Raw genomic sequence first — 26,899 nt, forward strand, 5'->3', positions numbered from 1 at the left:
AAACAATTATGCTTATTTTAGAAAGTTATGAGTAGCTCCAACAATGTAAATAATCCATCAGTTCACACCAAATCTGTCCCTTAAATCTTTCAAGAGGCCTAAAATTTGGTAAGAAAGGGGTCTGGAGGCTTAAACCAGAGTTCACAAGAACTAGCCTCTCTCGGTAAGCACCTGCAGTGAACTTACTAAAACAGCCCTGTAACTTGGGCCTTTGGGGAAGACTGCGCCGACATGGTAGGCTGACGGAGCAAGTTGAGGGCAGTATTGCTGTAGCAGCAGCAGCCAGTTAAATCAGCACTTAGTACAGCCACCAATCTGCCTGCACGACCCACAACCACATACAGTAGTACCACTGTCCTCTATCCGCTTAGGTAGGAAAACAAGCTCAAATTCTAGCCAATGAAGGGTACGGGCGAATATGGAACCAGGCTGCTGGAGTCCTCATTGCATAGGCTCCAACCAAACAAAGGAAACCCATGTGGGGCACTGGGGAACGCGCAGGAAAAAAATCCCCAGATGTGGCGACCCATAGCCAACACATAATGATCCCACAAAAGCCAACGAAGGCCAAGTGAGTAAGAAACAAAGGCTTTATTCTCATGGGCCCCCAACTTGGTTTCACAACTAGCCAGAGAGAGTGGAAATAGGTTCGGGAAACTAAACACGGGAAAGGACGAACGGGAAGGACACACGAGATTGCAAGAACCGCCAAAACTCATTTTTTCATTATCGCGTATTGGGGAGCCAGGCTCACGATCCCGGACCCGATCATGGCTCCAGTCCAGAGAGTGCCTGACTCGGGTCGCCCGCAGCTCCGCCGTTCAGCCGGTGATGCGCACGTCGGTGCGGCGGCGAAGCCGCCGGGCCCGCGCCGCCTCGGGCAGGATGGCGAGCAGCTGCTCCTGAACTAGCATCTCCACGATCTGCTCCTTTGTGCGGATGTCGGGCCGCAGCCACTGGCGGGAGAGCTCCCGAAGCTGTCGGAACGCCTCCCGTGGGCCTGCAGCGTCCTGGTAGCGGAACTGCCGGAATCGCTGGCGGAAAGTCTCTGGGCCGGGCCGGGAGCCGCCTGGACCTGGAGGGGAGCGCGGAGAGGCTTCCGCAAGCGGCGCAGGGCCCTGAGGTGCGGGTCCGACAGGCAGGTCTAGGGAAGCGGAGGCCGCCGCAGGAGGTGTAACATTCGCTTCGGGGACCGCGGCGCTGGAATTGGAGGAGTCGGGGATAGATGGTGGGGCTTCAGGAGTCGAGGAGGAGCCCGCAGGGTCACGCTCCGGGCATGAGCTCGGGCCGGCTCCTTCTTCTTTCCCCGAGGGCGGCGCGGGGATTCCGGCTGGAGCCAAGCTTTGCTCCGTGGCTGCCATGACTCTGGCTCCGTGCGTCGCTCTTTGTCCAGCCGTTGTTGGCTCAGCTCTGCGTCTGCAAGGGGGCGGGGCAAAAGAGACTTTTCCCCTACAGGGCGGAGCGCGCGACCCTGAGGGAGGTGGGCGGAGGGCGCGCCCGGCTAGCTTGCTAGCGCCTGAGAAGCGCCTGGGGCGGCCGGAAGTGGGCGTACCCGCTGGCTCCTCTTTGATGAGCTCGGCGCACGAGAGTCCGGAAGCCGGATCTGGGCTCCCGGAAGCGGCGCCCCCTGGCGTTCCTACGTCGGGTCTGGAGGTGGCGGCGCCTGAGGGGCTACGGACCAATCTTAGCTCACCATGGCTGGCTCCGGATGGTGGCGCCTCCGAGCACCTGTTCGAAGAGAAGTCGGAGGAGGAGGAGTCAGAGGAGGAGTCGGAGTCGGAGCGGGAGAAGTCAGAGGAGGAGGAGCCGGAGGAAGAGCCGGAGGAAGAGCCGGAGGAGGGGTCGGAGGAGGAGCAGGTGCCGAAGCCACCGCCCAAGCCGGAGGAGGAGCCCAATATCGTCTTGGCCCGCCTTGATCGCCTCAGCTTGCAGGTGACCTGTGTCCTCCCCTGCAAGCGCGCCTCTGTACTTGGCCCTGATTAGGATGGTGGCGAGCCGAGGACTTGCGCGGGCTGGCGCCCGGCGGGTGGCAGGACAACTGGACGGTGGTCAGGCACTGGGGGAGGGCCCAACTCGGGACAGTTCTCTGGTTCATTCGAAAGAGAAGGGTAGTACACTCATCTGGTTGCGGGTGGATGACGTGTGCAAGGTCCTCTACACATGTAGTAATAAAACTTGGCCGTCTTACGGCGCAGAGTAAACGCCCAAGAACTCTTTGTTATTATTATTATTATGCCTGTCTTCTGAAACCAAGAGACAGGTGGCTTTGTGGGTTCTGCTTTTAACTTTAGGATTACTAATGCGTAGCCTCATATAGTGGCCTCTAGCCACGTGTTTACGAGCCCTTGAAATATGGCAAGTCGGAATTGGGATCTGCTGACCTGTGAAATACACACAGGACTTAGTATGAAAAGAAAGTAATGTAAAATATCTCAATAATTTTTTATTGGTTACACGTTGGATTGATAATACTTTGCACATATTGTGTCAAATAAAATATATTGCTAAAATTCATGTCTGTCATTTTACTTTCAAATTGTGGTTGCCAGAAAAAGTTGCATTCCATACATGGTTTTCTTTGTATATGAGTTGAACAGTAAAAGCATGCTACCCTGTGGGAGTCAGGATGCCTTGGTGAAATCTCTGCAGGGTTTATTTGCCAGAGTTGTTGAGAGGATTAAATAGTAAAGACTTTGGGAAAAAGTGACCGTGTTAGTCAGTGGTGTCCAGCTCTTTGCGACCCCATGGACTGTAGCCTGCCAGGCTCCTCTGTCCATGGAGTTTTCCAGGCAAGAATACTAAAGTGGGGTGCCATTCCCTTCCCTGGGAGATCTTCCAGACCCAGGGACCGAACCTGGGTCTCCTGCATTGCAGGCAGATTCTTTCCTGTCTGAGCCACAGGGAAATAAAAGTCTTTTTAAATGATTGTCTTCATTAAGTAAATTGCTGTCTCTGAGCTCTAGCTTCATTATCTGTAAAATGTGGATGTACTAGAACTTACTTCATTAGGACGGAGAATTCAATGAGATGATGTAGATAAAAGCATGTAGCTCGACAGCACTTAGGTAAGTGATAGTGTATTCTGTTTGACAGCTGGATCTCAAATATGTTTTGTATGCCCATTTTAGGGCTTCCCTGGTGGCTCAGAGGTCAAATAATTTGCCTGCAATGCGGGAGATCCGTTGGTTGGGTTAGGGTTCAATCCCTGGATTGGGAAGATCCCCTGGAGGAGGGCTTGGCAACCCACTCCAGTATTCTTGCCTGGAGAATCCCCATGGACAGAGGAGCCTGGTGGGCTATATATAGTCCATGAGGTTGCAAAGAGTTGGACATGACTGAGCGACTAGGCAAACACAAGCAAACTCACAAGCCCATTTAAAGGCTTCCCAGATGGCTCAGTGGTAAAGAATCCACCTTCCAGTGCATGAGACACAGGAGATCAGCATTTGATCCCTGAAGAGGGAAGATTCCCTGGAGAAGGAAATGGCAACTTACTCCAATATTCTTGCCTGGAAAATTCCAGGGACAGAAGAACCTGGTGGGCTACAGTTCATGGGGTCACAGGAGTCAGACACGACTGCATGCACACAATCATGCCCATTTTACAGACAAGGAAACAAAGACAGGGGTCCTTTATGAAAGGTTTTATCTAACCCTTGTAGCTCCCTTGATTTCTGCGCAGAAGGAGTTGGCCTCTTTGACAACCATCAACATGCCAGTGGCCCTGGAATAAAACTTGCCTACTCTGTAGGATGTGCTCTTGCAGTTGAATTAAAGTAGATCCTCACAGAACAGTGTTCACAGCCTGAAAACCTTGAAATTTGTCTTCACAATGGATCTTTAATGTTTTAGCAGGAGCTGGTCTCCTTCCTTTAGACAAGGTACTCTTTTCCAGTCAACCTTAGTCCTCACCTCTCCCTCTTGTTCTTTGAAGTAGACTGTAGTTTCATGTTACGTCAACATTCAGAATAGTTCATTTACTACTGCTCTCAGGCTGTCGCTTTCCTAAAAGCTGATATTTTTCTGTCTTTTCAGCAGTGGGAAAAACAGGGGCCTAGGGTTTATTATACCTACCAGCTTCAAACCTCTACTTCCTTTGCCATGACCCTTGGTGGCTGGGTTTGCTGCCCTGAGTGAACCAATAGTCCTGTTTCCTGTGTGGTAACAGGCAGTGGGTATCCAAGGCTAAGAAGCCTGTTGTGAGGATGAGAGGTCCTGGGAAGCCTTCACTGGGAAGGGGACCTTTAAACCTAGACTCAAGAAGAAAAAGGGTGGAATTAGGGGTGTTCCAGGCAGATGGCCCTGTGTGGACTAAGGCATAGAGTGAATGGGAGCAAAGCTTTGTGGAAACTAGGCTGAGGTGGGGTCTTGGGAAGTGATAACTGAGGTTGGAAGATCAATGAGAGATTGAATCCTAAAGAACCTGGAATTCCATGTTGAAAAATTGAATCCTTGTCCTCTTGCAGAAGGGAACGAACTCGTGGTACTAGGAATTCCAAATGTTAGAGTTCTAGCCCATTTCTTTCATCCCTCTTGGAACTACAGACTATTAGAGATGGAAGGAGAGATCTCAGAGATCTACTAGAATTGTGGAACCTTAGAGATTAAATCCAAAAATAAGATTCAGTTATTCTAAACTTTTAATGGGTCAATGAGCCCCCCAAATCTATTTTTTTTTAAGTTATAATATCTCTTCTAGAAGAGGGATGTACTTATATACTTCTGCATACAATTTCGGGTAATTTCAGGTTTCCCTGAACCCATCCAGAGGACTGAGGTTATGTTTAAAATGTATATTTACATGTATTCTCTTCTCTTAAATTTTGCAGGTCAAGAAGTCAAGATACCAAGAAGCAAAGGATTGGTTCAAAATCAAAAACCTAGTAAGTGTTTCTCAGAGGACAGCATTCTTTTGACTTCCTAGTCTAATGCTCTTATCATATTAGGCATTTTTATTAGCATTGAATGGTTGGAAAGCATCACCGACTCAATGGACATGAACTTGAGCAAACCCCAGGAGACAGTGACAGAGAGGCCTAGTGTGCTGCAGTCCAGGGGGTCACAAAAAGTTGGACATGACTTAGTGACTGAACAACAATTAGCATTAGGTTGGGAGCACATGGAAATGGATCATAAATCATTCATTTTGTATCACTTAGCTTCCAAGGCCTGACTCCCAGCTGACACTCAGTAAATGTTGACTAGAGGACAAGCAGTGGATTGCAGACCATCTTTGTGAAGAGAGAGCTCCAATGTGACTTCCTGTCCCTTTTAGAGACTGGTGTCTTTTGATGGCACACTGTTGGCGCTTTTGGAACAGAAGCCTGGATAGTTTTTTTTTTTTTTTTTTTAAGCATTTTATTTGGAAATAATCATAGATTCATAGAAAATTACAAAAAGAGTTTAGACTTCACCCAGTGTTCCCCAATGGTAACATCTTGTATAACCATAGTACAATATAGTGTGTAAAGTTGATATTGATATAATCATTATTCAGTGTTTACCAGTTTTATATGCACTCATTTGTATATGTGTGTAGGCCTGTGCAGTTTTGTCATATGTGTAAATTCATGTAACTATTCCACCATCAATATCTAGAAATGTTTGATCACCACAAAGATCCCTCATGCTCATGCTTTATAATCACTCTAATTCCTCTCCCATACCCTGTATTCCCAACCATAGGTAACACTAACCTATTCTTCATCTCTTTAATTTTTTTCATTTCAAAATGTTATATAAATGGAATCATGTAGTATGTAACTTTTGGGGACTGGGTTTTTTTTTTTTTTAACTCAAAATAATTCTCTGGAGACTCATCCAGGTTGTTGTGGATGAGGATCATCCAGGATGATGTTGATGTTTTTATTTCTAATCGTTTGATAGTGTATAAAATTACAGTTGATTTTCGTGTAGTAACTTGTGTTCTTCATTAAACCAGGAAACTCACTGGGGTTGTTTCTTCAAGTTTTTACCACCCTCACCCCCAAAGTCCACTTGGCATTGTTTGCTTTTCAGAGTCTCAAGTTAGTTGCTGTTTGTATTTTGGCTGTTTGTATCTCTGGCTTAGGAGGGAACTTGAACCCAAAATCTCCCAGCTCAAATTGCAAACCTGGTCTCAGAACTTAACGAAGCTCAGGTTCTTTATGTCTCAGTGCAGAAGGAATTCAACAAGAGGCAAAGTGATAGGCAAAAAAGTAAATTTATTAATAATATTGGACACTTGTGATACAAGTGGCCAGGTAAGAGGGTGCTGCCCCAAGAATTAGGTGGGCTACATTTTTATAGGGCTTCCCTGGTGGCTCAGTGGTAAAGAATCCACTTGCCAATGCAGGACACATGGGTTAAATATCATTACTGGGAAAATTCCCTGGAGAAGGAAATGGCAACCCACTCCAGTATTCTTGTTGGGAAATCCCATGGACAGAGGATCCTGGTGGGCTACAGTCCATGGGGTCTCAAAAGAGTCAGACATGACTTAGCGGCTAAACAACAACATTTTTATAATCAAAGGAAAAATGAGGAGGGGGAGAAGGCAACCTTCTTCCTTTGTAAAGATGTTGAAGGAAAATGGGGTTCAAAAAGATGGTCACATCCCAGGCCTTGGGTGAATTTCTGGAATGGGCCACCAAGTGAGGGTCCTTGAAACAGAATTGGGGATCTTTAGAACTGATTTATAATCTTTGCTATTGTTACTTCTTGTGCCTGATAGGCAATGCTTCTGCATTCCTTTGTTCCTTTAACATCATTAAGTACTGAGACCTGTTCATAGATAAGCCTTAGATCACAAAATGTCTTAGGCCAAAAATGGCTTCTCTTATGTCAAGAAAGCTGTGCCTGAAAAAAAAAAAAAAAAAGAAAGCTATGCCTGGTTCTCTTTATCTGGAGACCCCCTGCCTTATATCTGCTTGCATACCCAGAAGTGGAATTTCTGGATTGTATGATATTTCTACATTTAATTTTTTTGAGGAACCACCTTGTGTTTTCCACAGCAGCTCCACCATTTTATATCTGTACCAACAATGTGCATGAGTTCCAGTTTCTCCACATCCTTGCCAACACTTGTTATTTTGTAAGTGTGAGATGTTAAATAGAAATCTTTAAGATAAGTTACCATTGGGACTTCCCTGGTGGTGCAGTGGATAAACAATCTGCCTGCTAATGCAGGAGACACAGGTTTGATCCCTGCCTCAGAGCAGCTGAGCCTGTGAGCCACAACTACTGAGTCCGTGCTCTAGAGCCTGTGAGCTGTAACTGCTGAAACCCATGCACCTAGAGCCTCTGCTCTGCAAAAGGAAAAAGCCTCACAATTAGAGAGTAGCCCCCACTCTCTGCAAATAGAGAAAGCCCATGTCAGCAATGAAGACCCAGCGCAGCCCAAAAAATAAATAATAAATAAAAGTAATGTGTACATGTCAAAAATAAAATAAATACATTTATATATAAAAAAAGATAAGTTATCGTGGACAAGAAATTCAGATTTTCAACAAAATTTAGATTTAATAATTGTATTTCACTTACATTACACCTCATACTACATATGTTATTCCAGGGGCCCAGCTTGCTCATTGTGAAGAAAAAACAGGTTCAGCTAATGTGGTTTGAATAAAAAGCTCCTAGGTTGTTCTGTGTGTCTGTGCATATTTAGTTTTTTATCATGAAGTCCAAGAGGCTTGCTCTGGTCTCCTATCGACTATTAACTTCTTTTTGCTAACCTTTTTTTTATCATCTATGTTTGATCTTGGGATACAGAGATCTATTTTATCTTTTGATGTTTTGCTGAACTGGAGAAGATAACTGACTTAGACCCTAGGTATGTAATTATGTTTGTAATTAACTCTTGTTTTTAGGGATTCTCATTCTTGATGAACCAGTGTAAATTCAGAAGCCTACATACTTCCTAATCTTTTTGCCTCTTTCTCCTTTCACTGATCTGTATTCAATTGCAACCCTCCTAGTTCACAGTTTTAATGAAACTGTTTTCACTGTGGTGCCCTGCCAGTCAGAGAAGGCACAGTTTTGTGTGAGTACTCTTGCCTGGAAAATCCCATGGACGGAGGAGCCTGGTACGCTGCAGTCCATGGGGTCGCTAAGAGTCAGACACGGCTGAACGACTTCACTTTCACTTTTCACTTTCATGCATTGGAGAAGGAAATGGCAACCCACTCCAGTGTTCTTGCCTGGAGAATCCCAGGGACGGAGGAGCCTGCTGGGCTGCCATCTATGGGGTCACACAGAGTCAGACACAACTGAAGTGACTTAGCAGCAGCAGCAGCAACTCTGCCAGTAGCTCTGTGTTCCTTATTATACTTCACTGATTTTATTACTTTAAATACTGAGTCATTCATTTGAATAGATTTATATATATATATATATATATATATAGTACAAAATTCAGAAGTCAAAAAAGGGTAATGATTATATTTCACTTTCCTTCATCCTTTCTTATCCCATTTTAGTTTTTATTGTTAGTTCCCTTTATATATGATTTTATTTATTTCTTTTCTGAACTTACTTTGGCTGTGCTGGGTCTTCATTGCGCTCAGGCTTTTCTCTAGTTGCGGCGAGCAGGGCAACTGTAGTTCCGGTGTGTGGGCTTCTCACTGCGGTGGCTTCTCTTGTTGCCGAGCGTGGGCTCTAGGGCACTTGGGCTTCAGTAGTTGTGGTTCCCAGACTCTAGAGTGCTGGCCCAGTAGTTGTGGCGCATGGGCTTAGTTGCTCTGCAGCATGTGGGATCTTCCCAGGACGGGGATTGAACCCGTGTCTCCTGCATTGGCAGGCAGATTCTTTACCACTGAACCAACATGGAAGCCCTATATTAATGTTTTTCAATATGCTTAGACATCTGTTTCTTGGTTTATCGGGTGTAAAAGGTAACAAGATTTACAGCTATAAAAGTTGAAGAAACCCATGTACTCAGCCCTCCTACTTTCTCACCCTCTGTATATCTGTACCTTTTGGCTGTATTATTCCTTGGTTCCCTTTTAATTACTTATTTCCAGCTCCTTCCCTTGCTTTTTGCAATCTTATCCTCTGTATTCAGTAAGGCTTATTTCCTTTTTGATGTTTCTGAAATGACCTTCACTTGTAAGGTGTTTTTTTTAAAAAAATACTTTATTTCCTAAGCTCTGTCAATGCCATTTTCTCCAGTTGCTTCATCATCTCTTCTTTGAACTATTGCGTCTTTGCTTTGATCTCTTGCTTTAAAATTCATTAAGCCCATTGAGTCCTTTGTTGTTCATGATTATCATCTGTTTCATGTTAATTTTTTTCTGCTGAGTGCCTTTCATTTAACATTTGTTTTTCTTGTTCCCTGCCTCCATCTCCAGTTTTTCTGTAATATATTTATATAGGTCTGATGCTATTTATTTATTTTTTTACTGTAACTCCCCTTTAAATGAAGTGAGTTCTTCCTGGTCAAGATCTTTGTTGGAGTTGTGCATGGAGAAGGGACTAGAGTAGAATTACAGGCTGGCAGGAAGTCTTTTAAAAGGTCATTAATGAAGCTCCTTAGGACATGAGTTTTGTGTGAGTGAATTGGTTTAGTTTTTTCCTCATGCTGGCAGATGGAGCTTGACAGCTGCAGGGTTGCAAAACTGGCATGTCTGTGTCTGTGTGTTTCCCTGGTCAGCCCACATGCCCTGCTTCTCCTTGGTGCCAGTGGTATCAGGAAAGCTCTCAGAGCCAGCCCTTTCGTCACAGCCCCAGTGTTCAAGAGAAGGTGGTGTTGGTTTTGCCTTCAAGATGCAGGACCTCTGGAGCACTCTAAACTCTGCCAGCTCTCTCTCCCTGAGACCTCAGTCCCAGGCCTCCTCTTTTGACTTGAACTCTCTGTGTCTTCTTGGTACTTGCCATTTCTTCATTAACGAGATGAGTTCCCACTCTGAACACCTTTGCCAGAGGACTTTTTCTGCCACTAGATTGCTCGGCCCAGAATGCTGGTGAATGAATGCTGACTTAAAACTCAACATTCAGAAAACTAAGATCACAGCATCTGGTCCCATCACTTCATGGCAAATAGATGGGGAAACAATGGAAACAGTGAGAGACTTTATTTTCTTGGGCTCCAAAATCACTGCAGATGGTGACTGCAGCCATGAAATTAAAAAACACTTGCTTCTTGGAAGAAAAGCTATGACCAACCTAGACAGCATACTAAAAAGCAGAGACAGTACTTTGCCAACAAAGGTCCGTCTAGTCAAAGTTATGGTTTTTCCAGTAGTCATGTATGGATGTGAGAGTTGGACTATAAAGAAAGCTGAGCACCAAAGAATTGATGCTTTTGAACTGTGGTGTTGAAGAAGACTCTGGAGAGTCCCTTGGACTATAACGAGATTCAACCAGTTGATCCTAAAGGGAGTCAGTCCTGAATATTCATTGGAAGGACTGATGCTGAAGTTGAAACTCCAATACTTTGGCCACCTGATGTGAAGAACTGACTCATTCAAAGGACCCTGATGCTGGGAAAGATTGAAGGTGGGAGGAGAAGGGGACAACATAGGATGAGATGGTTGGATGGCATCACCAACTTGATAGACGTGCATGAGTTTGAGTAAGCTCCGGGAGTTGGAGATGGACAGGGGAGCCTGGTGTGATGCAGTCCATGGGATCGCAGAGAGTCGGACACGACTGAGCGACTGAACTGCACTGAACTGAATGCCTTTAAGAGCAGCCCTCAACCAATGGGACAGCTCTGAGGTGTAGGGAAGCAAAATTTTCCACCCCAAAATGTGTCTCTTTGGCATTAAGATTAATTTGATTATTTTTAGGAAATAGAAACCTCAGGAGCCTTTCTTTTTACCCCCACCCCCACCCCCCTAGCTGCCTAGAGAATTTAGATAAAGGACCTGGAATAGAGCTAATACCAGAGATACCTGCAAAGAATATGAATTGAGTGTGGTGGAGGAACCTCGCAGGACCTTAGCAATCAGAGTCTATTGCATGTTCGCTCCATTGTTACCGAGTCCAAACTCGCTTTGCTCACCACATGAGAGGCCAGTGAATCCCAGAGATGAAGTGTTGAGGCAAGGAATACGACTTTATTTGGAAAGCTGGCTGACAGAGAAGATGACAGATTCATGCCTCAAAATAATCATATTTTGGGGGGCCTGGATGTCAGGTTCTTTTATGGATCAGAGATGGGGGTAGGTAAGGAAACAAAGTAAAAGATCATTTAATTCTTGCGAATATCTATCTCCTAGCCTGGTAAGCCTCAGGCGGGGGGATGTGTTAGTTTCTTTTCCTTACAGTCATTCACAGGTGGGCAGGGTCAGATCTCCCTGTGAACTGAACAAAGGCACTTTAGTGTAAGAGTCATGCAGAGGGGGCAGGGTTCTCTGAGGCAGGCCATTATGTGTGATTATAACAAAATGGGCAAAAACAAGAGTTAAAGTAAAAATTAACCCTCCCTGGTTACACCATTGTGTCTGCAAGGCTGGCAAACATGTGTTTATCAAATATTTGTTTTTTTCTATCTCCACATGAAATTGTCTTTCTGTTCCTTTCAAGTCCCAAATCACAACCACCAGCATCTTCTTTTAAAAAATTTATTATTATTATTATTAATTTATTTGTCTGCAGTGGGTCTTAGTTGTGGCATGTAGGATCTTTCAGTAGCAGCATGAAGACACTTACTTGTGGCATGTGGGATCTAGTTTCCTGACCAGGGATCAAACTCTGGTCCCTTGCATTGGGAGTGTGGTGTCTTAGCCACTGGACCAGCAGGGAAGTCCCCCTGACATCCTCTTTTGTTTTTAACTAAAGAAGCTGAAATTTAAGGTGAGGATTTTGGCCATTTGGCAAATTACTCAGTTTTCCTGGGTTTCTTCCAAGTATACATGTTATTAAACTTTTGTGTAATTTTCTCCTGTTAATCTGTCTCATATCAGTTTAATTTTTAGACGAGCCAGAAGAACCTAGAAAGGCGGAGGGAAATTTCTTCCTCCTTGAGAGAGGTATGCTCTGTGCAGTCTTGCTAAGATCCCCAGCACATTGGAGCACTAGATACCAAGAGTGACATGTTCATTAATATTGTTGTTAGTTGCTCACTTATATCTGGCTCTTTGTGACCCCATGGACTGCAGCATGCCAGGCTTCTCTGTCCTTCACCATCTCCTGGAGTTTGCTTAAACTCATGTCCATTAAATAGGTGATGCCATCTAACCATCTCATCCTCTGTCGTCCCCTTCTCCTCCTACCTTCAATCTTTCCCAGCATCGGGGTCTTTTCCAATGAGTTGGTTCTTTGCATCAGGGGGCCAAAGTATTGGAGCTTCAGCTTCAGCATCAGTCCTTCCAATGAATATTCAGGGTTCATTTTCTTTAGGATTGATCAGTTTGATCTCTTTGCTGTCCAAGGGACTCTCAAGAGTCTTCTCTAGCACCACAGTTAGACGAATTGCCACAGTCCATTCTTTGGCACTCAGCCTCTGTCAGAAGTGGCTTTTAAAGTATGAAGAAGATCGGATGATTTTTCTCCTTAGTCATGCTAACATAAATTATATTTATGGACTCTCTATTGACCATCCTTGCATTCCTGAAATAATGTTATTTTTGGAATATGCTGTTCAATTTCATTTATTCAATTTATTTAAGATTTTAAAAACATTATTCATAAATGAGATGAATCTCTAGCTTTCTCTTTTTATGCTACCTTTATCAGGCCTCAGTATCAGTTTCTCCTTCCCTATTATCAGTAAATAGAATTTGATAGTTTTCCTTCTTTTTATGCTCTGGAACAGTTTAAGAAACATCTGGTGGACACAGTGAGGGAAGGAGAGGATGGGACAAATTGAGAGAGTAACATTGAAACACACACATGACCAGAGCCAGAGCTCTGTGGGAATCCAGAGCCAGTGGGAATTTGCTGTATGATGCATAGAGCTCAAACCTGGTGCTCTGTGACAACCTAGAGGGGTGGGATGGGCTGGGAGGTGGGGAGGGAGGCTCAAGAGGGAGGGGACTTTTGAGAGTCCCTTGGACTACAAGGAGATCAAACCAGTCAGTCCTAAAGGAAATCAGTTCTGAATATTCATTGGAAGGATTGATGCTGAAGCTGAAGCTCCAATACTTTGGCCACCTGATGCAAAGGGCTGACACATTGGAAGAGATCCTGATGCTTGAAAAGATTGAGGGCAAAAGGAGAAGAGGGCAGCAGAGGATGAAATGGCTGGGTAGCATCACCTATTCAATGGACATAGTTTGAGCAAACTCCAGGAGATAGTGAAGGATAGGGAAGCCTAGTGTGCTGCAGTCCGTGGGGTCCCAAAGAGTGGGAGATGACTTAACGACTGAATAGTAACAATGTCATGTTTGATATAGTAGAAAAAACTATTTTAGAACTTAAATACTGTACTTTTGGAAGGACCTCAGAGTCATTGAGTTCCAGTCACCAAGTTCCTTTCGTTAAAAAAAAAAAAATTATTTATTTGGCTGCACTGGGTCTCAGTTGCAGCATGCAGAATCTTTAGCTGGGGCAGGTGGGATCTAGGTTCCCCAGCCAGGGATTGAACTCAGGCCCCTTGCATTAGGAATGCAGAGTCTTAATCCCTGGACCACCAGGGAAGTCTCCTATCCAGTTCCTTTTAACACTTGGCACCCTATTTAGTTGAGGACTTCCAATTTGCTGAGTGTTCCTGATTTGCCGATTTATCAAGATTATGATAGTGCCATCTACCTACACTCCAGGGCTGTCTCCAATTTCTAATCCTCAAAGTGGTCCCCAGGCTGAGATTTTGAATGCCCCTACCCCCATCCCAGAAGCCTCTTACTTTCTCTGAGCTGGCCATGACTCTGCAGTCATTTAGCTACTTGGAGCCTCAACCTCACATAGGGAGTGGGTACAAAGCCCCTCACCTTGGAATAGTTTTGAGAATTAACTGAAATAATGCATTTGAGTGCTCACTAAATGTTAAGAGTCCCAGATTCCAGTTACTTTCCGTTACCCTGTCTTCCTTCCAGAATCTTCAAATGTGACATAAGGAGGTTCTGAGAATAGATTCGTTAGAACAAGGCTTCCAGCCACTGTGGTCGGGTATGAGGAATGGAGAGGAGCTCTTACCTTGCCACTGAGGGAAACTTTGTTTTCTAGTATAACTGGATTCTTGGAAGAGATTTGTGGTCCTGCTCTTGAAAGGCAAAGGGATTGCTGTGCCGTTTGCCAATTCAGGAACCATGAATAAATATATGGTGTCCCATTCCTGGCAGATCCTGAGGAAGAAATTGGTGAGGAGTGTCAAGGGCCCTGGGAGGAAGAGTGGAAGACTGAACAGATAGGTATTTTGAAGAAGGTAGATGCAGGTATAGGAGGTAGCCTTGGATAAACAAGGCCACTCTGTACCTGTTGGAGTCGCAAGGAAGAGAGTTTCACATTAGGCTTCAGAAAGACTGAATTCTCACCCCTGCCCTGCAGCCTACTCTGCCCTTGGCATTGGCTGCACTTGGAGCCCCTGAGAACTGCTCTGAACTCACCCTTCGAGCTATTAGGAGATTCAGAGAGAATAGTGCCCAGCCTCAGGGTAGGGTAATAGATTAAATTTATGGACGCTGGAGCCAAACTTCCTGGGTTCAAATCTCTATCACTGGGACTTCTGAGCTTCCAATGCAGGGGGTATGGGATCTTATCCTTGGTTGGGGAACTAGGTTTCCACATGCCATGCTGGGCGGCCGAATGAATAAATAAATAGATGCAATTTAAAAAAGAAAACAAACTGTTTAAAAACAAAGCAATCCCCCCAATCCCTATCACCTGTTAGTCATGTGACTAATAATAATATTAGGCAGGTTCCTTGATTTGCTGTGCCTCTTTTCTCTTCTGTAAAGGGTAATGATAACATTAGTACCTACTGCACGGATTTATTGTTGAGGGTTCAGTAAGTCAATACATGTAACAGGCTTAGAATAGTGCCTGATAATGGCCAATTGTATTCAATCAATATTAATTTTATTTAAAAACTTTATTATTATTTTTTTTGGCCACACTATGCAGCTTGTGGGATCTTAGTTCCCAGACCAGGGATCAAACATGTGCCCACAGTGAAAGTGCAGAGTCCTGGGGGGCTGGGGAAAAAAAAAAAAAAGAAAGTGCAGAGTCCTAACCTCTGGATCACCAGGGAGTTCCCAATAAATATTAAATTTTATTGATAAAGATTTCCCCCATATTTCCTTTAGCTATATGACTTTTTAAAAAATTATTTAGTTACTGGAACTTCCCTTGTGGTCAGTAGCTAAGAATCCACACTCCCAATGCAAGGGGTCTAGATTCAGTCCCTGGTCAGGGAACTAGATCCCACATGCTGCAACTAAGAGTTTGCATGCTGCAACTAAGACCCAGAGCAGAAAAATAAATATTTTTAAAAAGTATTATAGTTACGGACAAAGTGCCTCACCATCGCACTCCCTTTCTCCTCACTGGCAATCACTTTCCAGAAACCGATGTGTCTCTTTCCTATATGTAAAAATTTTATTAAAAAAAATTTTATTACAAATGTGTGCATCCATAAGCAACTGCAGTGTGCGGCACATTTTTCAAAGTGGTATCATACATGGCAGCTCATTTCACCTTTTTTCCACTCAGAATTATGTGTTTTACCCACAATCACACACACACACTAGTGCCATGTCCAGTCTTGTGACTTTATTGAATGTAGTTTTCTTATCTGTCCCTAACATGGCTTTTACAGCTTGTTGTTATGAACCAAAGCCAGTCAAGGTTCACGTTTTGCACTTGCTTGGAGTATTATTAATCTAGAACATTTCTCATGCTTTATTTTTTTCCTCATGAGATTGACTTTTTGAGGAAACTGGGTGAGTTGATGCAGAGATTGTGTTATAATGTAGGTTTGTCTCTTTGATGTTGAACTTGCTTCCCTGTTAGAGGATGACTCCCTTAATCCTCAGTTCACACTGGGATGGTGAGATTTGTTCTCAGCAACAATTCCAAATTCCAGAGAAAAGACAGGGATCGAACCCGTGGCCCCTGCAGTGGAAGCACGGCGTCTTAACCACTGAACCACCAGGGAAGTACCCACAGCACACATTTATTATCTGCTGGAGGCTAGAAGTCTGGCACGTATTAAAATCCAGATGTTAGCAGGTCTGTGTTCCTTTCTCGAGGATGGAGGAAGGAATTCATTTCCTTGACTTCCTGTCTTCTAGAGACCACCCACATTCCTTGCCTCAGGGCCCCTCCCTCTGTCTTCAGAGCCAGCAGTGTTGCATCTCCTTCAGATCCATCTGAATTCAGCATGCAGGCTTTCCCCATCACCCCTCACTGCCTGCGGTTACTTGTGCACATTATTGGACTGAAGTGAAGGACTTAACTAAAGCTGGGCTGGTGAATGTTTCAACACCTGGCTCCTGGAGAGGGAGATGCCCCATCGATAATAGTTGCCAGTTTCTAGGGCATAAATACTCCCATCGTGGTCAGTTTCAAGCTACCAGTAGGATTTCAGCAGACTTGAAAACTTCCTGAAGATGTAGCTATGGTTCTAGCAGCAGCACTGCATTTAATCCTGTTACATTTCACCTTGCTCAGCACTATCCAACTTGCTGTTGGCTGTTGAAATCAGATTTGTTTTGTTTCCACAGGGTCTGTACCGGCTCTCCATGGACATCATCATGATGAATCGAGTGTGTAAAATGTTCCGTCAAGGCCTCAGGGGATTTCGGGAATATCAGATCATTGAGACTGCTCACAGAAAGCACCCTATCTTCTCTTTCTGGGATGTAAGCTTCTGGGCTTAGCAGGTTTATAAGAGGGTTTAAAGGGGTCCAACAAATAGCACCTCACTTCCCAGCCCAAGTTCTGAATCAACTGAGAGAGAAGACAAAGGGTGAAGCAGATGGGAGAACCAGCTGCCACTTGTATTCATGAGAAAACTTACGTTGGGTGTCATCAAGCCAGATGGTTACCTGATACTAAACCCCAGAAGGAGACAGTGTTACTGATGACCCCAGTCAGGGGCAGTGTTGGACCAAAGCAGGCCTCCACTGCAGTAGCAGGGTTTCCCGCCCTCTTCTCATAGCAGAGATGGGCAGAGCGGAACGTGGGCTTGAAGGGAGGGAGGTGGGGGTGATTGTGGTCCGTTTCTTCTTCCAAATTCACCAGAGAGTTTTAAGTTACTCCCTGTCAATGTGAAAGGAGCAGGGCTAGTCATGTTCTGCTAGTACAACTCTCTCTGCATGGAGAGAAGCATCAGGAGTGGGGGAAGGAGCCATCTCCCTTCCAAGGGCGATCAAAACGGCCAGAAGAAACCTGGGAGTCACAACGGAGCCAGGATTTCCCACATACCTCCCAACTTCATCTCGTCTGCCTTCTTTCCTTCTGTCCTATCCCTCCACCTGGACAAGAAGGAGGCACTTGCAGGGCCACCCTGATGACCATGCTTTCTAGATTTTTTAGAAGGTCTCAATTTCAGATATTTTATCCCAGCAGTGGATCCTGAGGCCCTTTTTGGCTCAAAAAAGATCACCTTTCTGTTAAGTTGTTCTGGGTCCGCAAAGATGTGTTCATTACATCCAGGGCTCCAGAGTTTCCTCATCCAGTTCCTGGACAAACCCGACCCAGAGTCCTGTTTGCCAAAAGTGACTAGACCCAGCCCCACCTACACCCCTACATCTGGTGATTCCCTCCGAAGTATTTCCCAGCATGGTTTCTGAAGGCTAGCAGCCAAGGAGAGGGTCACAGAAGGGGGGTGATGGGGGACAGGGAAGTGTCTTAGATTGGTTTCTAAGGGGACAGCCGGTAATGTAACTGTGTGTCTGTGGCTGAGTTGAAGATGTAGCAGGACGTAGGCACCTGGGGGTAGCTGGAGGAGAAGGATTTGCCCCATCTAAAGACATTCAAATTCACATGCTTTGAAGATGCTATGCTATGCTGCCAACAAGTCTGCAGCCAGATTCTGCCCTGAGATGAGAAGGGATAGAGTAGGAGAATCATAACCTCAGGAAGGACAGTCTGGTACATTCTGGTGCAGGCTGTCACACGGTGGTGAAGGGAAGGGCCCTGGAGACCAGGAGTCTCCGGGTTACCAGAAGACTTGGGGTGATGCCCAGACAGCTGGAAGCTGAATACCAGATGACAGGCTTGTCATGAGGGGAGTGCGAGGCTAAACTTAACAACGTTGCCCTGTCCAGATGGGCCAGCCTATGGGCGTCATACGACTTCCGGGCAGGGAGCCTGGCGGGCTGGGGAGTAGCGTCAGGCAGAGAGCCATAGACTGGTTTTCAGTGAAATATATGAGTTCAGACCTCTCTGAATACCACATCTTTCTTTCATCAGCCTCCCTGAGAAGCACCAGATGGATGCACAAACTATAAATGGAGGGAGAAGACAGGGATCCAAGTGGGCTCTGGGGGAGGAGTGAGGTATGCTCAGAGAAATGAATGAGGGTCCTAGTGTGGCTCAGCTAGTAAAGAATCTGCTTGCAATGCAGGAGACCTGGGTTCCATCTCTGGGTTGGGAAGATCCCCTGAAGAAGGGAAAGGCTACCCACTCGAGTATTCTGGCCTGGAGAATTCCATGGACTATAATTCATGGGGTCACAAAGAGTTGGACATGACTGAGCAACTTTCACTTTCCACTTTCCCTAGTGTAGCACAGGATGGTGGTCAGGGCCTTATTTGTCCCTCTTTTCCCTTCTCCCCCCACCCCCCCATCATAGCATTTTCCCTCTTTCTCTGCCCCTTTCTTTACTCTTTCCACATCCTCCCTGCATCTGTTAGGAAATAGGGTTGGATTAGTTCATCCCTAAGACCTCCTACACCTCTTCTTCCTGGCCATCCTTTGGACCAGGACCGTTTCATTGTATGATTCTCGGGCAACTTCCTTCACCCACTTCAAGTCCCCAGCGGGGCTGCTCAATACTACCTGCTTTGTTCTGATGATGAAATGGAATAAGGTAAGCTGTGCCTGGCTTGCTATAGGCACTTAGTGAATGTAGGCTTCATTTGTTCCTTCCTTTTTATCCCTCTTTCTGTTCTTTTTTCTCCCCCTTCTATATAGTAAGTTCCCTACAAACCTTCAATTTTCGAACTTTCAAAGATGCACACGTTCATCCCATCAGTGTCAGATGGCAGTGAAATTGCAGCTGGCGCTGTCTCCTACTGCTGACGTCCTTCAGCTCCGCCGTCTCCCACCTCCACCTCTTCCTCCAGTCAGTAACTCTTCTTGCCTGTTCACTCAATGCCAGCCCCTGTGTGCCAGCTGTTGCACTGGACTACGGTGCTTTTCAAGATACTGTACTGTCAGATTAAAAATGTTTTCTGTATTTTTTTGTTTTTTTAATGCATTATTTGGCTGCAAAGTATTACATACCTATTATAGTCCAGTGCTGTAGCCGATGGTGTTAGTTAGATTTCCAGGCTGAGTTTGTTGGACTTAGGAACAAACTGAACTTAAAAAGGTGCTCTCGGAATGGAACTCATTCATATGTCGGGGACTTACTGTACTTCCCTCTCCTTCGCTTTTGCTTCTGTTTCCTCCTTTGGCTTCCCCTTCTCTCTCTTTGTCCTCCTTTCCCTCTCCTCACCCCTGCTCTCTCTCTCTCTGCCTCCATAACACCATATTGTCAGTTCTGGGCCCAAGTCTTGTGCAGAGCTGGGCTTTTGAGCAGAGGTGGACATTTCTCAAGGCTGCCTGCCTTGCATGGTGGTCTAGGTATGCAGGAGGGTCTCAGTGCAAAATTCTACAAGCAGTCTGGCTGATTCTCCTTCCTCTCCTTTTTTTGTTTTTGTTTTTTTCCAGAAGAAGAAAGAAGGCCGAATCACATTTGATACTATGGACTTTGTTGCAGAGTCGGTATGTATAGAAAGCTCTGACCTTCTGCTGGGATTTTTTTCTTTTTTTTCTGCATTATAGCCTCAGAGAAGCCCTGGGCTGGGTATCAGGACCACTGGGTTCAGATCAGGTTCTGCTACCAACCCAGTGTGCCATCCAGAGCTAGCCACTTAGTTTCCTCACCTATGAAATAGTCTTTCTCAGTGGCACCTTTCAATTCTGGCATCCCAAGACTATGAGCCCACCCACGACCCTGAACCCTGTTGCTTTATTTATTTTAATATTAACTATTTTTAAAATTTTACTTTATTCTTGTTATTGCTTTTTAATTTTATTTTTGGCTGTATGTGGACTTTCTCTGGTTGCAGTGTATGGGCTTCTCATTGCAATGGCTTCTCTTGCTGCATAGCACAGGCTCTGGGCACATAGGCTTCGTAGTTTCAGCCTGAGGGTTCTAGAGCACGTGGCATCTGGGATCGTCTCTGACCAGGGGTCGAACCCACGTTGTCTTCATTGGCAGGAGGATTCTTAACCACTGGACCACCAGGGAAGTCCACATTGTTGCTTTATAGCTGAGCCGAACCAGCAGGGGAGATGATCTGCACTTGGACCAGTGGGAAAGAGTGGAAGGCAAAGCAGAGGATGTGAGAGTTGCAGACAGAGGAGAAATAATCAGTGAGGCGGGAGAAGCCCTGACCTGTATGGGAACTCCCCAAACTTTCCGAGAGATGCTGGGCACATCTGTCCTTGACCTGGGCTCAGGTGGCCACCTGAGGAGGGAATGCTTTCATGTGACTTCGTGGTTGTTGTTCAGTTGTTCCATCACTGAGTTGTGTCCGACTCTTTGTGACCCCATGGAGTACAGCAGGCTTCCCTTTCCATTATCATATCCCAGAACTTTCTCAAGCTCCTGTCCATTGAGTCGGTGATGCCATCCACCCATCTCCTCCTCTGTCGTCCCCTTCTCCTCCTGCCTTCCATCTTTCCCAGCATCATGTGACTTGGCCTGTGTGATTTGTTCTCTGAATTTCAAGCATTATTATGTTCTGAGCTTCTCTCCAACAAATCCTGGATATTAAATTAAAATTTGAAATTTAATGTCAACTCTAAAGGGGCTTCTCTATTTATAGGAAAGGTCTGAAGTTCTCACCCCCATAAACCTGACTCAACCCTGGCCTGGAGCAGCCATGCTGGTTTTCCTTTCAGGAAGAGCAGGGGGCACAGAGCTTTCTAACATGTACAGGACCACCTAGATCGCTCTGCTCCCCTCTGCTCCTTTGGAACCAAGGTGTGGCTTCTATTGTCTGCCTCCACTGGGCATAATCTAATTTCTCATGTCCCATTATGTATGAAGCACAGTAACTCATCCAAATGCTGAGTTTCTTCAGATTTCAAGACCAGCCAGTATCTGACGCTGGACATGAAAGGTTACCCAGGTTTTGCCCTTCAGATGGGAGAAACTAGGGGTCTTTCTGAGGGCCATGGAGCTCTAGAGATGAGGGCAATTCTGTGCATAGCAGCAGAGAGAGAGAGGAGGATGCAGAGGGAAAGTCCACCTTATAGGCAAGGCCTCTCTGGCTCTGTCTCCAACACGGAGATGGAGAATAAAGACCTGCTTTAAAAACCTGCCCTTTTGTTGTTGTTGATCAGTAGCTCAGTTGTATCTGACTCTTTGCCACCCCGTGGACTGCAGCATGCCAGGATTCCCTGTCTGTCACCATCTCCCAGAGCTTGCTCAAGCTCGTGCCCATCGAGTCAGTGATGCCATCCAACCTGCCCTTTGAGTGACTGCTAATGGGTACCGGGTTTCTTTTTAGGGTGATTCAAAGGCTCTAAAATCCATTGTAGTGATATCTGTACCACTCTCAATACACTAAAAATGGATCTGTACACTTTCAGTGGTGAATCATATATAAATTATATATCAATCAAACTGATACACATATGTATACATATATAAGATGTCTCTCAGGATAACACTTGAAAACTAAACTTCAGTATAGTCCATATTAGGACTCTACTAACACTAAACGTCTCAAAAAAATCTTAAGAATTATCAAGGCTTAGAATCACAGACTCATTTATTATACCATTTGTGAGACACTGGAAACAACGGGCACATTTCTAAAACATAGTTTTGAGTGAAAAAAAGGCAAGTTGCATAAACATTGTCAGCAGTCTTAACATTTATGTAAATAAAAGCAAAATCATTCTATACATACTCTGTTGGGCACATGTATAAGTTTGTACTAACATACATAGGGCTTTCCAGGTGGCTCAGTGGTAAAGAATCTGCCTGCCAATACAGGAGACATGGGTTCGATCCCTGATCTGGGAAGATCCCACGTGCCTCAGAACAACTAAGCCCATGTGCCACAACTATTGAGTCTGTGCTCTGGAGCCTAGGAGCCACAACTACTGAAGCCCTGGAGCCCTAGAGCCCATGCTCCCTAACGATAGAAGCCACCTCAATGAGAAGCCTGCGCACTGCACCTAGAGAGTAGCCCCTGCTCACTGCAACTAGAGAAAACCCACTCCCAGTAGTGAAGACCCAGCAGAGTCAAAAATAAACATAATAAAAAATAACATATATAAATGATTAACTCCAGTGGTGGAGAGCAGGTCTGGATTAGGTGTGACATGGTACGAGGGGATTTTAACTATCTATTGTTCTGGTTTTTAATGGGAAATAGTCATTATATTGTGTTAGTTTCAAAAGTTTTATTTATACATAGGAAAAAGACAGGAAGCAAGAAGGCCAGGTGGCACAGTGGTAAAGAATCCACCTGCCAATTCAGGAGATACAAGAGATGCAAGTTTGGTCCCTGGCTCAGGAAGATCCCCTGGAGAAGGAAATGGCAACCACTCCAGTGTTCTTGCCTGGAAAATTCCATGGACATAGGAGCCTGGTGGGCTACAATCCACGGAGTCGTAAAGAGTTGGACACGACTGAGCACGCACACGTACACGCACACACCCAGAAATGCCACATGTTAATGGCTAATTCTGTGTGGTGAGATTATGGATGGCCCCTCTTATTTTCCTTTATCCTTCCTGTATTTTAGAATAGGAGTCCCCAACCCCAGAGTTGTGGACCGCTATCATCCGTGGCCTGTTAGGAATTGGGCCACACAACAGAGGAGATGAGTGTTGGGAGAGCAAGTGATGCTTCAACTGCCACTCCCCATCAGTCCTCATCACTTGAACCATCCCCCTGACCTGGTCTGTGAAAAAAATGTCTTCCACGAAACCAGTCCCTGGTGCCTAAAAGGTTAGGGACTGCTGTGCTGGAGGACCACAGTGAAGGCCTGAAGTGAGTGAGATCGACGGTGCTGAGAAATGGTGTTTGAGAAACAGGGCTGTGTTTGAGTGATACTTCCTTTTCTTCATTCCAGATTTTTTTTTGAGCTCCTTGGGTAGTCCTCAGTCTGTGTCTGTGGTGGGGAGTACAGTCGGCTCCCTGTATCTTTGTAGCAGGTTCCACATCCTCGGATCCAACCCACCATAGGCAGAAAATATTCAGAAAAGGAAAATTCCAGAAAGTTCCAAAAAGCAAAATTGGAATACATAGTTGCAGGCAGTAACTATTTATTGTATTTACAACATTTACATAGTGTTTACATTGTGTTAGGTATTTTAAGTAATCTTGAAATGATTTAAAGTATATGGGAGGACATACAAATACTATACCATATTAAGGCAGGGACTTGAGCAACAGCAGATTTTAGTATTGACAGGGGTTCTGGAACCAATCCACTCCTCCCCACCCCACCTGAGTGGATATGAGGAGCAAGGATGACTGTAACATTCGCACCTGCCCTTAAGGAGCTAATAGGAGTTAAGGTGATGGAACTTACTCAGAAAGTTAAATAACAATCTGTAGGAATCAACAGAAGGGTGTCTCAAGGGTTGAGGGTGGTAACAAGGATTTCCTGGAGGAATTAGGGCCCCAAGTGAGCCTGGTTCATAGAAGCCAGAGGCGTCTGTGTTTTGCCATAAATAGACCCTATAATAGAAGTCCTAATGGGTTATTGATAGTAAGAAGGAATGGATTCGGACCATAAAAGAGACTGTGACACTTCCATAACCCTTGCTCTGCATGAGGCACATTCTAAGCCCTTGACAACATTAACTCTGGTTTGTCCATATAGTTTCTGTTATCAGACAGGGAAACTGGGTCTCTGGGAGAAGAGACCTGTGCCAGGACACACAGCTGGCTGGGAAGTAGCAGGATCAAGTTCAAACCCAACACCTGGTACCCAAGCCTGTGCGCTTTTAACCACTGTGCTACACTGCCGTTCTGAGTGAATGTGCGTGGCTTCCGATCTCCTGGTGTGATGACCAGAATTCTCATCGTGACCTACTTTCTTTTGCTTCAAGACAGTTACTGTTATGTAAGATGCTGGCATTTATCCGTACTTCTGTAAATATTTATTTCGTCAAGTGTCCACTACAGGTGAGACATTCTAAGAGTGGTAAACAAGGTAGACGAGGCCACTGTTGTGTTTACTTTTTAAAAAGATTTTCTTCACGTGGACCATTTTTAAAGTCTTTGTTGAATTTGTTACAATATTTTTGCATCTTTTTTTTTTTTGGCCATGAGGCAGGTGGAATCTTAGCTCTCTGACCTGGGATTAAATCCATACCCACTTCATTGGATGGTGAAACGTTAACCAGTGGACCACCATGAAGTCCTTGTTGTGTTTATATTGGGGCTTATATTCTAGAGCACCTTTGTTCAAACTCTCAGTGACAACAGAAATGTTTAGTAGCATGCGTTATCTAGTACAGTAGCCAACAGACTCATGTAGCCATTGAGCACTTGTCACTAGTGGGACTGAGGGACTAACTTTTTTATTCTAATTTTATTTATTCATTTATTGGCTACACTGGGTCTTCATTGCTGTGCCTGGGCTTTCTCTAGTTGTGTCAAGTGGGGACTACTCTCTAGTTGTGATGCGTGGGCTTCTCACTGCAGTGGCTTCTTTTATTGCAGAGCAAGGACTCTAGGGCATGGGCTCAGTAGTTGTGGTCCACAGGCATGTGGAATCTTCCTGGACCAGGAATCGAACCTGGGTCCCCTGCATTGGAAGGTAGATTCTTAACCATTGGACCACCAGGGAATTCCAGGACTAATTTTTAAATTTAATTTAGTTTAAATAGCCACACGTGGCTGTTGGCTACCATATTGGACAGTGGAGTTCAAGATTTGTGTGTGTGTGTGTGTGTGTGTTTAGGGTGGGAAAATGACATAATATACACCTTAACAAAAAAGGGGGCTTCCTGGGTGACTCAAACAGTAAAGAATCTGCCTGCAATGCAGGAGACCCAGGTTCGATCCCTGAGTTGGGAAGTTCCCCTGGAGAAAGGCATGGCAACCCACTCCAGTATTCTTGCCTGGAGAATTCCATGAACAGAGGAGCCTGGCAGGCTCCAGTCCATGGGGTTGGAAGAAAAAGGGGGGAGATTTCCTCGTGGCTCAGCTGGTAAAGAATCCACCTGCAATGCAGGAGACCAGGGTTTGATCCCCTGGAGAAGGGAAAGGCTACCCATCCCAGTATTCTGGCCTGGAGAATTCCATGGACTGAATAGTCATGGGGTTGCAAAGAGTCAGATATGACTGAGCAACTTTCACTTTCTTTTCCTTTAACAAAAAAGACTAAGATCATTTCAGAAAGTATTAAATGCTTTGAAGAAAATGATTCTGACCTTACAGAGTGTTGGGAGGGGCCCTGCTGCTTTAGCTCAGATGATCCAGAAGGGAGTCTCTGAGGATGTGGCACCGTATGAGCTGAGAGCAGAATAGAGGAGGAAGTGGCAGCCATGTTCTTGTGAAAATCCAGGGGAGGGACATTCCAGGCAGAGGAAACAGCCCAAGCAAAGACTGAAGACAGGAGTGAGCTTGGCACAGGCAAAAGATGGGTGGAGACTAGAGAATGAAGGAGAGAGGCAGGAGGTACAGATGGAGGGCAGTAGGCAGGTAGGGAGTCAGACCCTACCAGGGCCCCAGGCTGTGGTAGGGGTTCAGATTTTCTCCTGGGACTTCCCTGGTGGTCCTGTGGCTAAGATTCCTTGCTCCCGATGCCCAGGGCCCGGGTTCGATTCCTGGTTTGGAAACTAGATTCCACGTGCTGCAACTAATAGATCCCACACATCACAACTAAGATCTAGTGCAGCCAAATACATACAAATAAATATCACAGCACTGTTTCCCTGGCAGGTGGGAGTGGTGGGCGAATGCCTGGATCTGCCCTCATCTTGGTCTATGAGTCCTGGCTCAGGAGGGTTAGCTGAGAATCTCTGGAGGTTCTCTTTGTTCCTTAGGCTCCTGAGGCTTGCTGAGGTACAGGCTGAGGCAAGGGATGTCTCCCTTGACTGAAGTGTGCAATGTGTCAAATGGGCCCAGGGAGCCCCATTACTGACTGGTGGGGTCAGTGAATGGCAGCGGTTCTTGGTCAGTAGTGGGGGACACAGGCCTTGGCATATAGCAGTTCTAGGTCACAGTCCTGCCTGAGTGTCTGCATTTGTCAAATGGGGGGTAATAATCGCGTCACGCTTCTTTGGGCAAAGACGCAGTGAGATGGTGAGTGCAAGATGCCTATCCCGATGCCCAGCACTCAGGGCACACTTATCACGTGTCAGCCACTGTTATGTGGGAGTGGGAAAGGGTGGGGACAGGAGTGTGGGGAGTTTCCCGCCAGCTTCTGGGGGCAAATGCTGGGTCCTCTGCGTCACTTTGGCTTTCTCTCCCCCCAGGGTCACTTCCCTCCAAGGGCCATTCAGATCGCGCAGAAGAAGCCCTCTTGGAGGGCAGAGCACGAGATCCAGTCGCTCTGCAACCTCTTGCAGGTTCTGGACAGTTACCGGAACTACTCAGAGCCCCTGCAGCTGCTCCTGGCCAAGGTCATGCGCTTTGAAAGGTCAGTGAGGGGCTTGCCCTTTGGCCCCTGGGCTGGGGCTGGGCCAGGCAAGAAGGGCTGGGCTGTGAAGGCCACGCTGGGTCCACCAGCCCCTCTGTGAGGTGTCGGCTGTGGGAAACCATCTGTCATTTCACCTTCATGCTCACTGTTATGACTACAGCACACTGTATCTCAGCCATTTATTGAGAATCTGCTCAGAATTA

General features: G+C 45.6%; 2 protein-coding genes across 2 annotated transcripts in view; one reads left to right on the top strand and one right to left on the bottom strand.

The window, feature by feature from the left end:
* Nucleotides 1-572: 572 nt before the first annotated feature.
* Nucleotides 573-1,712, bottom strand: SCAND1 (SCAN domain containing 1). Its single transcript, XM_061127182.1, has one exon. The coding sequence runs from the start codon at nt 1,359-1,361 to the stop codon at nt 822-824; it is 540 nt and encodes a 179-aa protein (XP_060983165.1). The 5' UTR covers nt 1,362-1,712; the 3' UTR covers nt 573-821.
* A 12,459-nt stretch (nt 1,713-14,171) lies between these two features.
* The window catches only part of CNBD2 (cyclic nucleotide binding domain containing 2), a 41,099-nt gene continuing 28,371 nt past the window's right edge, over nt 14,172-26,899 (top strand). The window contains exons 1-4 of the mRNA XM_061127181.1: nt 14,172-14,222; nt 16,587-16,724; nt 19,744-19,797; nt 26,533-26,696. Of these exons, the coding sequence (XP_060983164.1) occupies nt 14,172-14,222; nt 16,587-16,724; nt 19,744-19,797; nt 26,533-26,696 (407 nt within the window). The remainder of the gene's footprint in view (nt 14,223-16,586; nt 16,725-19,743; nt 19,798-26,532; nt 26,697-26,899) is intronic.

The sequence above is a fragment of the Dama dama genome, chromosome 23 (assembly GCF_033118175.1).
Source record: "Dama dama isolate Ldn47 chromosome 23, ASM3311817v1, whole genome shotgun sequence".
Taxonomy (NCBI): Eukaryota; Metazoa; Chordata; class Mammalia; order Artiodactyla; family Cervidae; genus Dama; species Dama dama.

What these genes read in the sequence shown, in the direction of transcription:
- SCAND1 (XM_061127182.1), bottom strand. Translation starts at nt 1,361, where the DNA reads ATGGCAGCCACGGAGCAAAGCTTGGCTCCAGCCGGAATCCCCGCGCCG.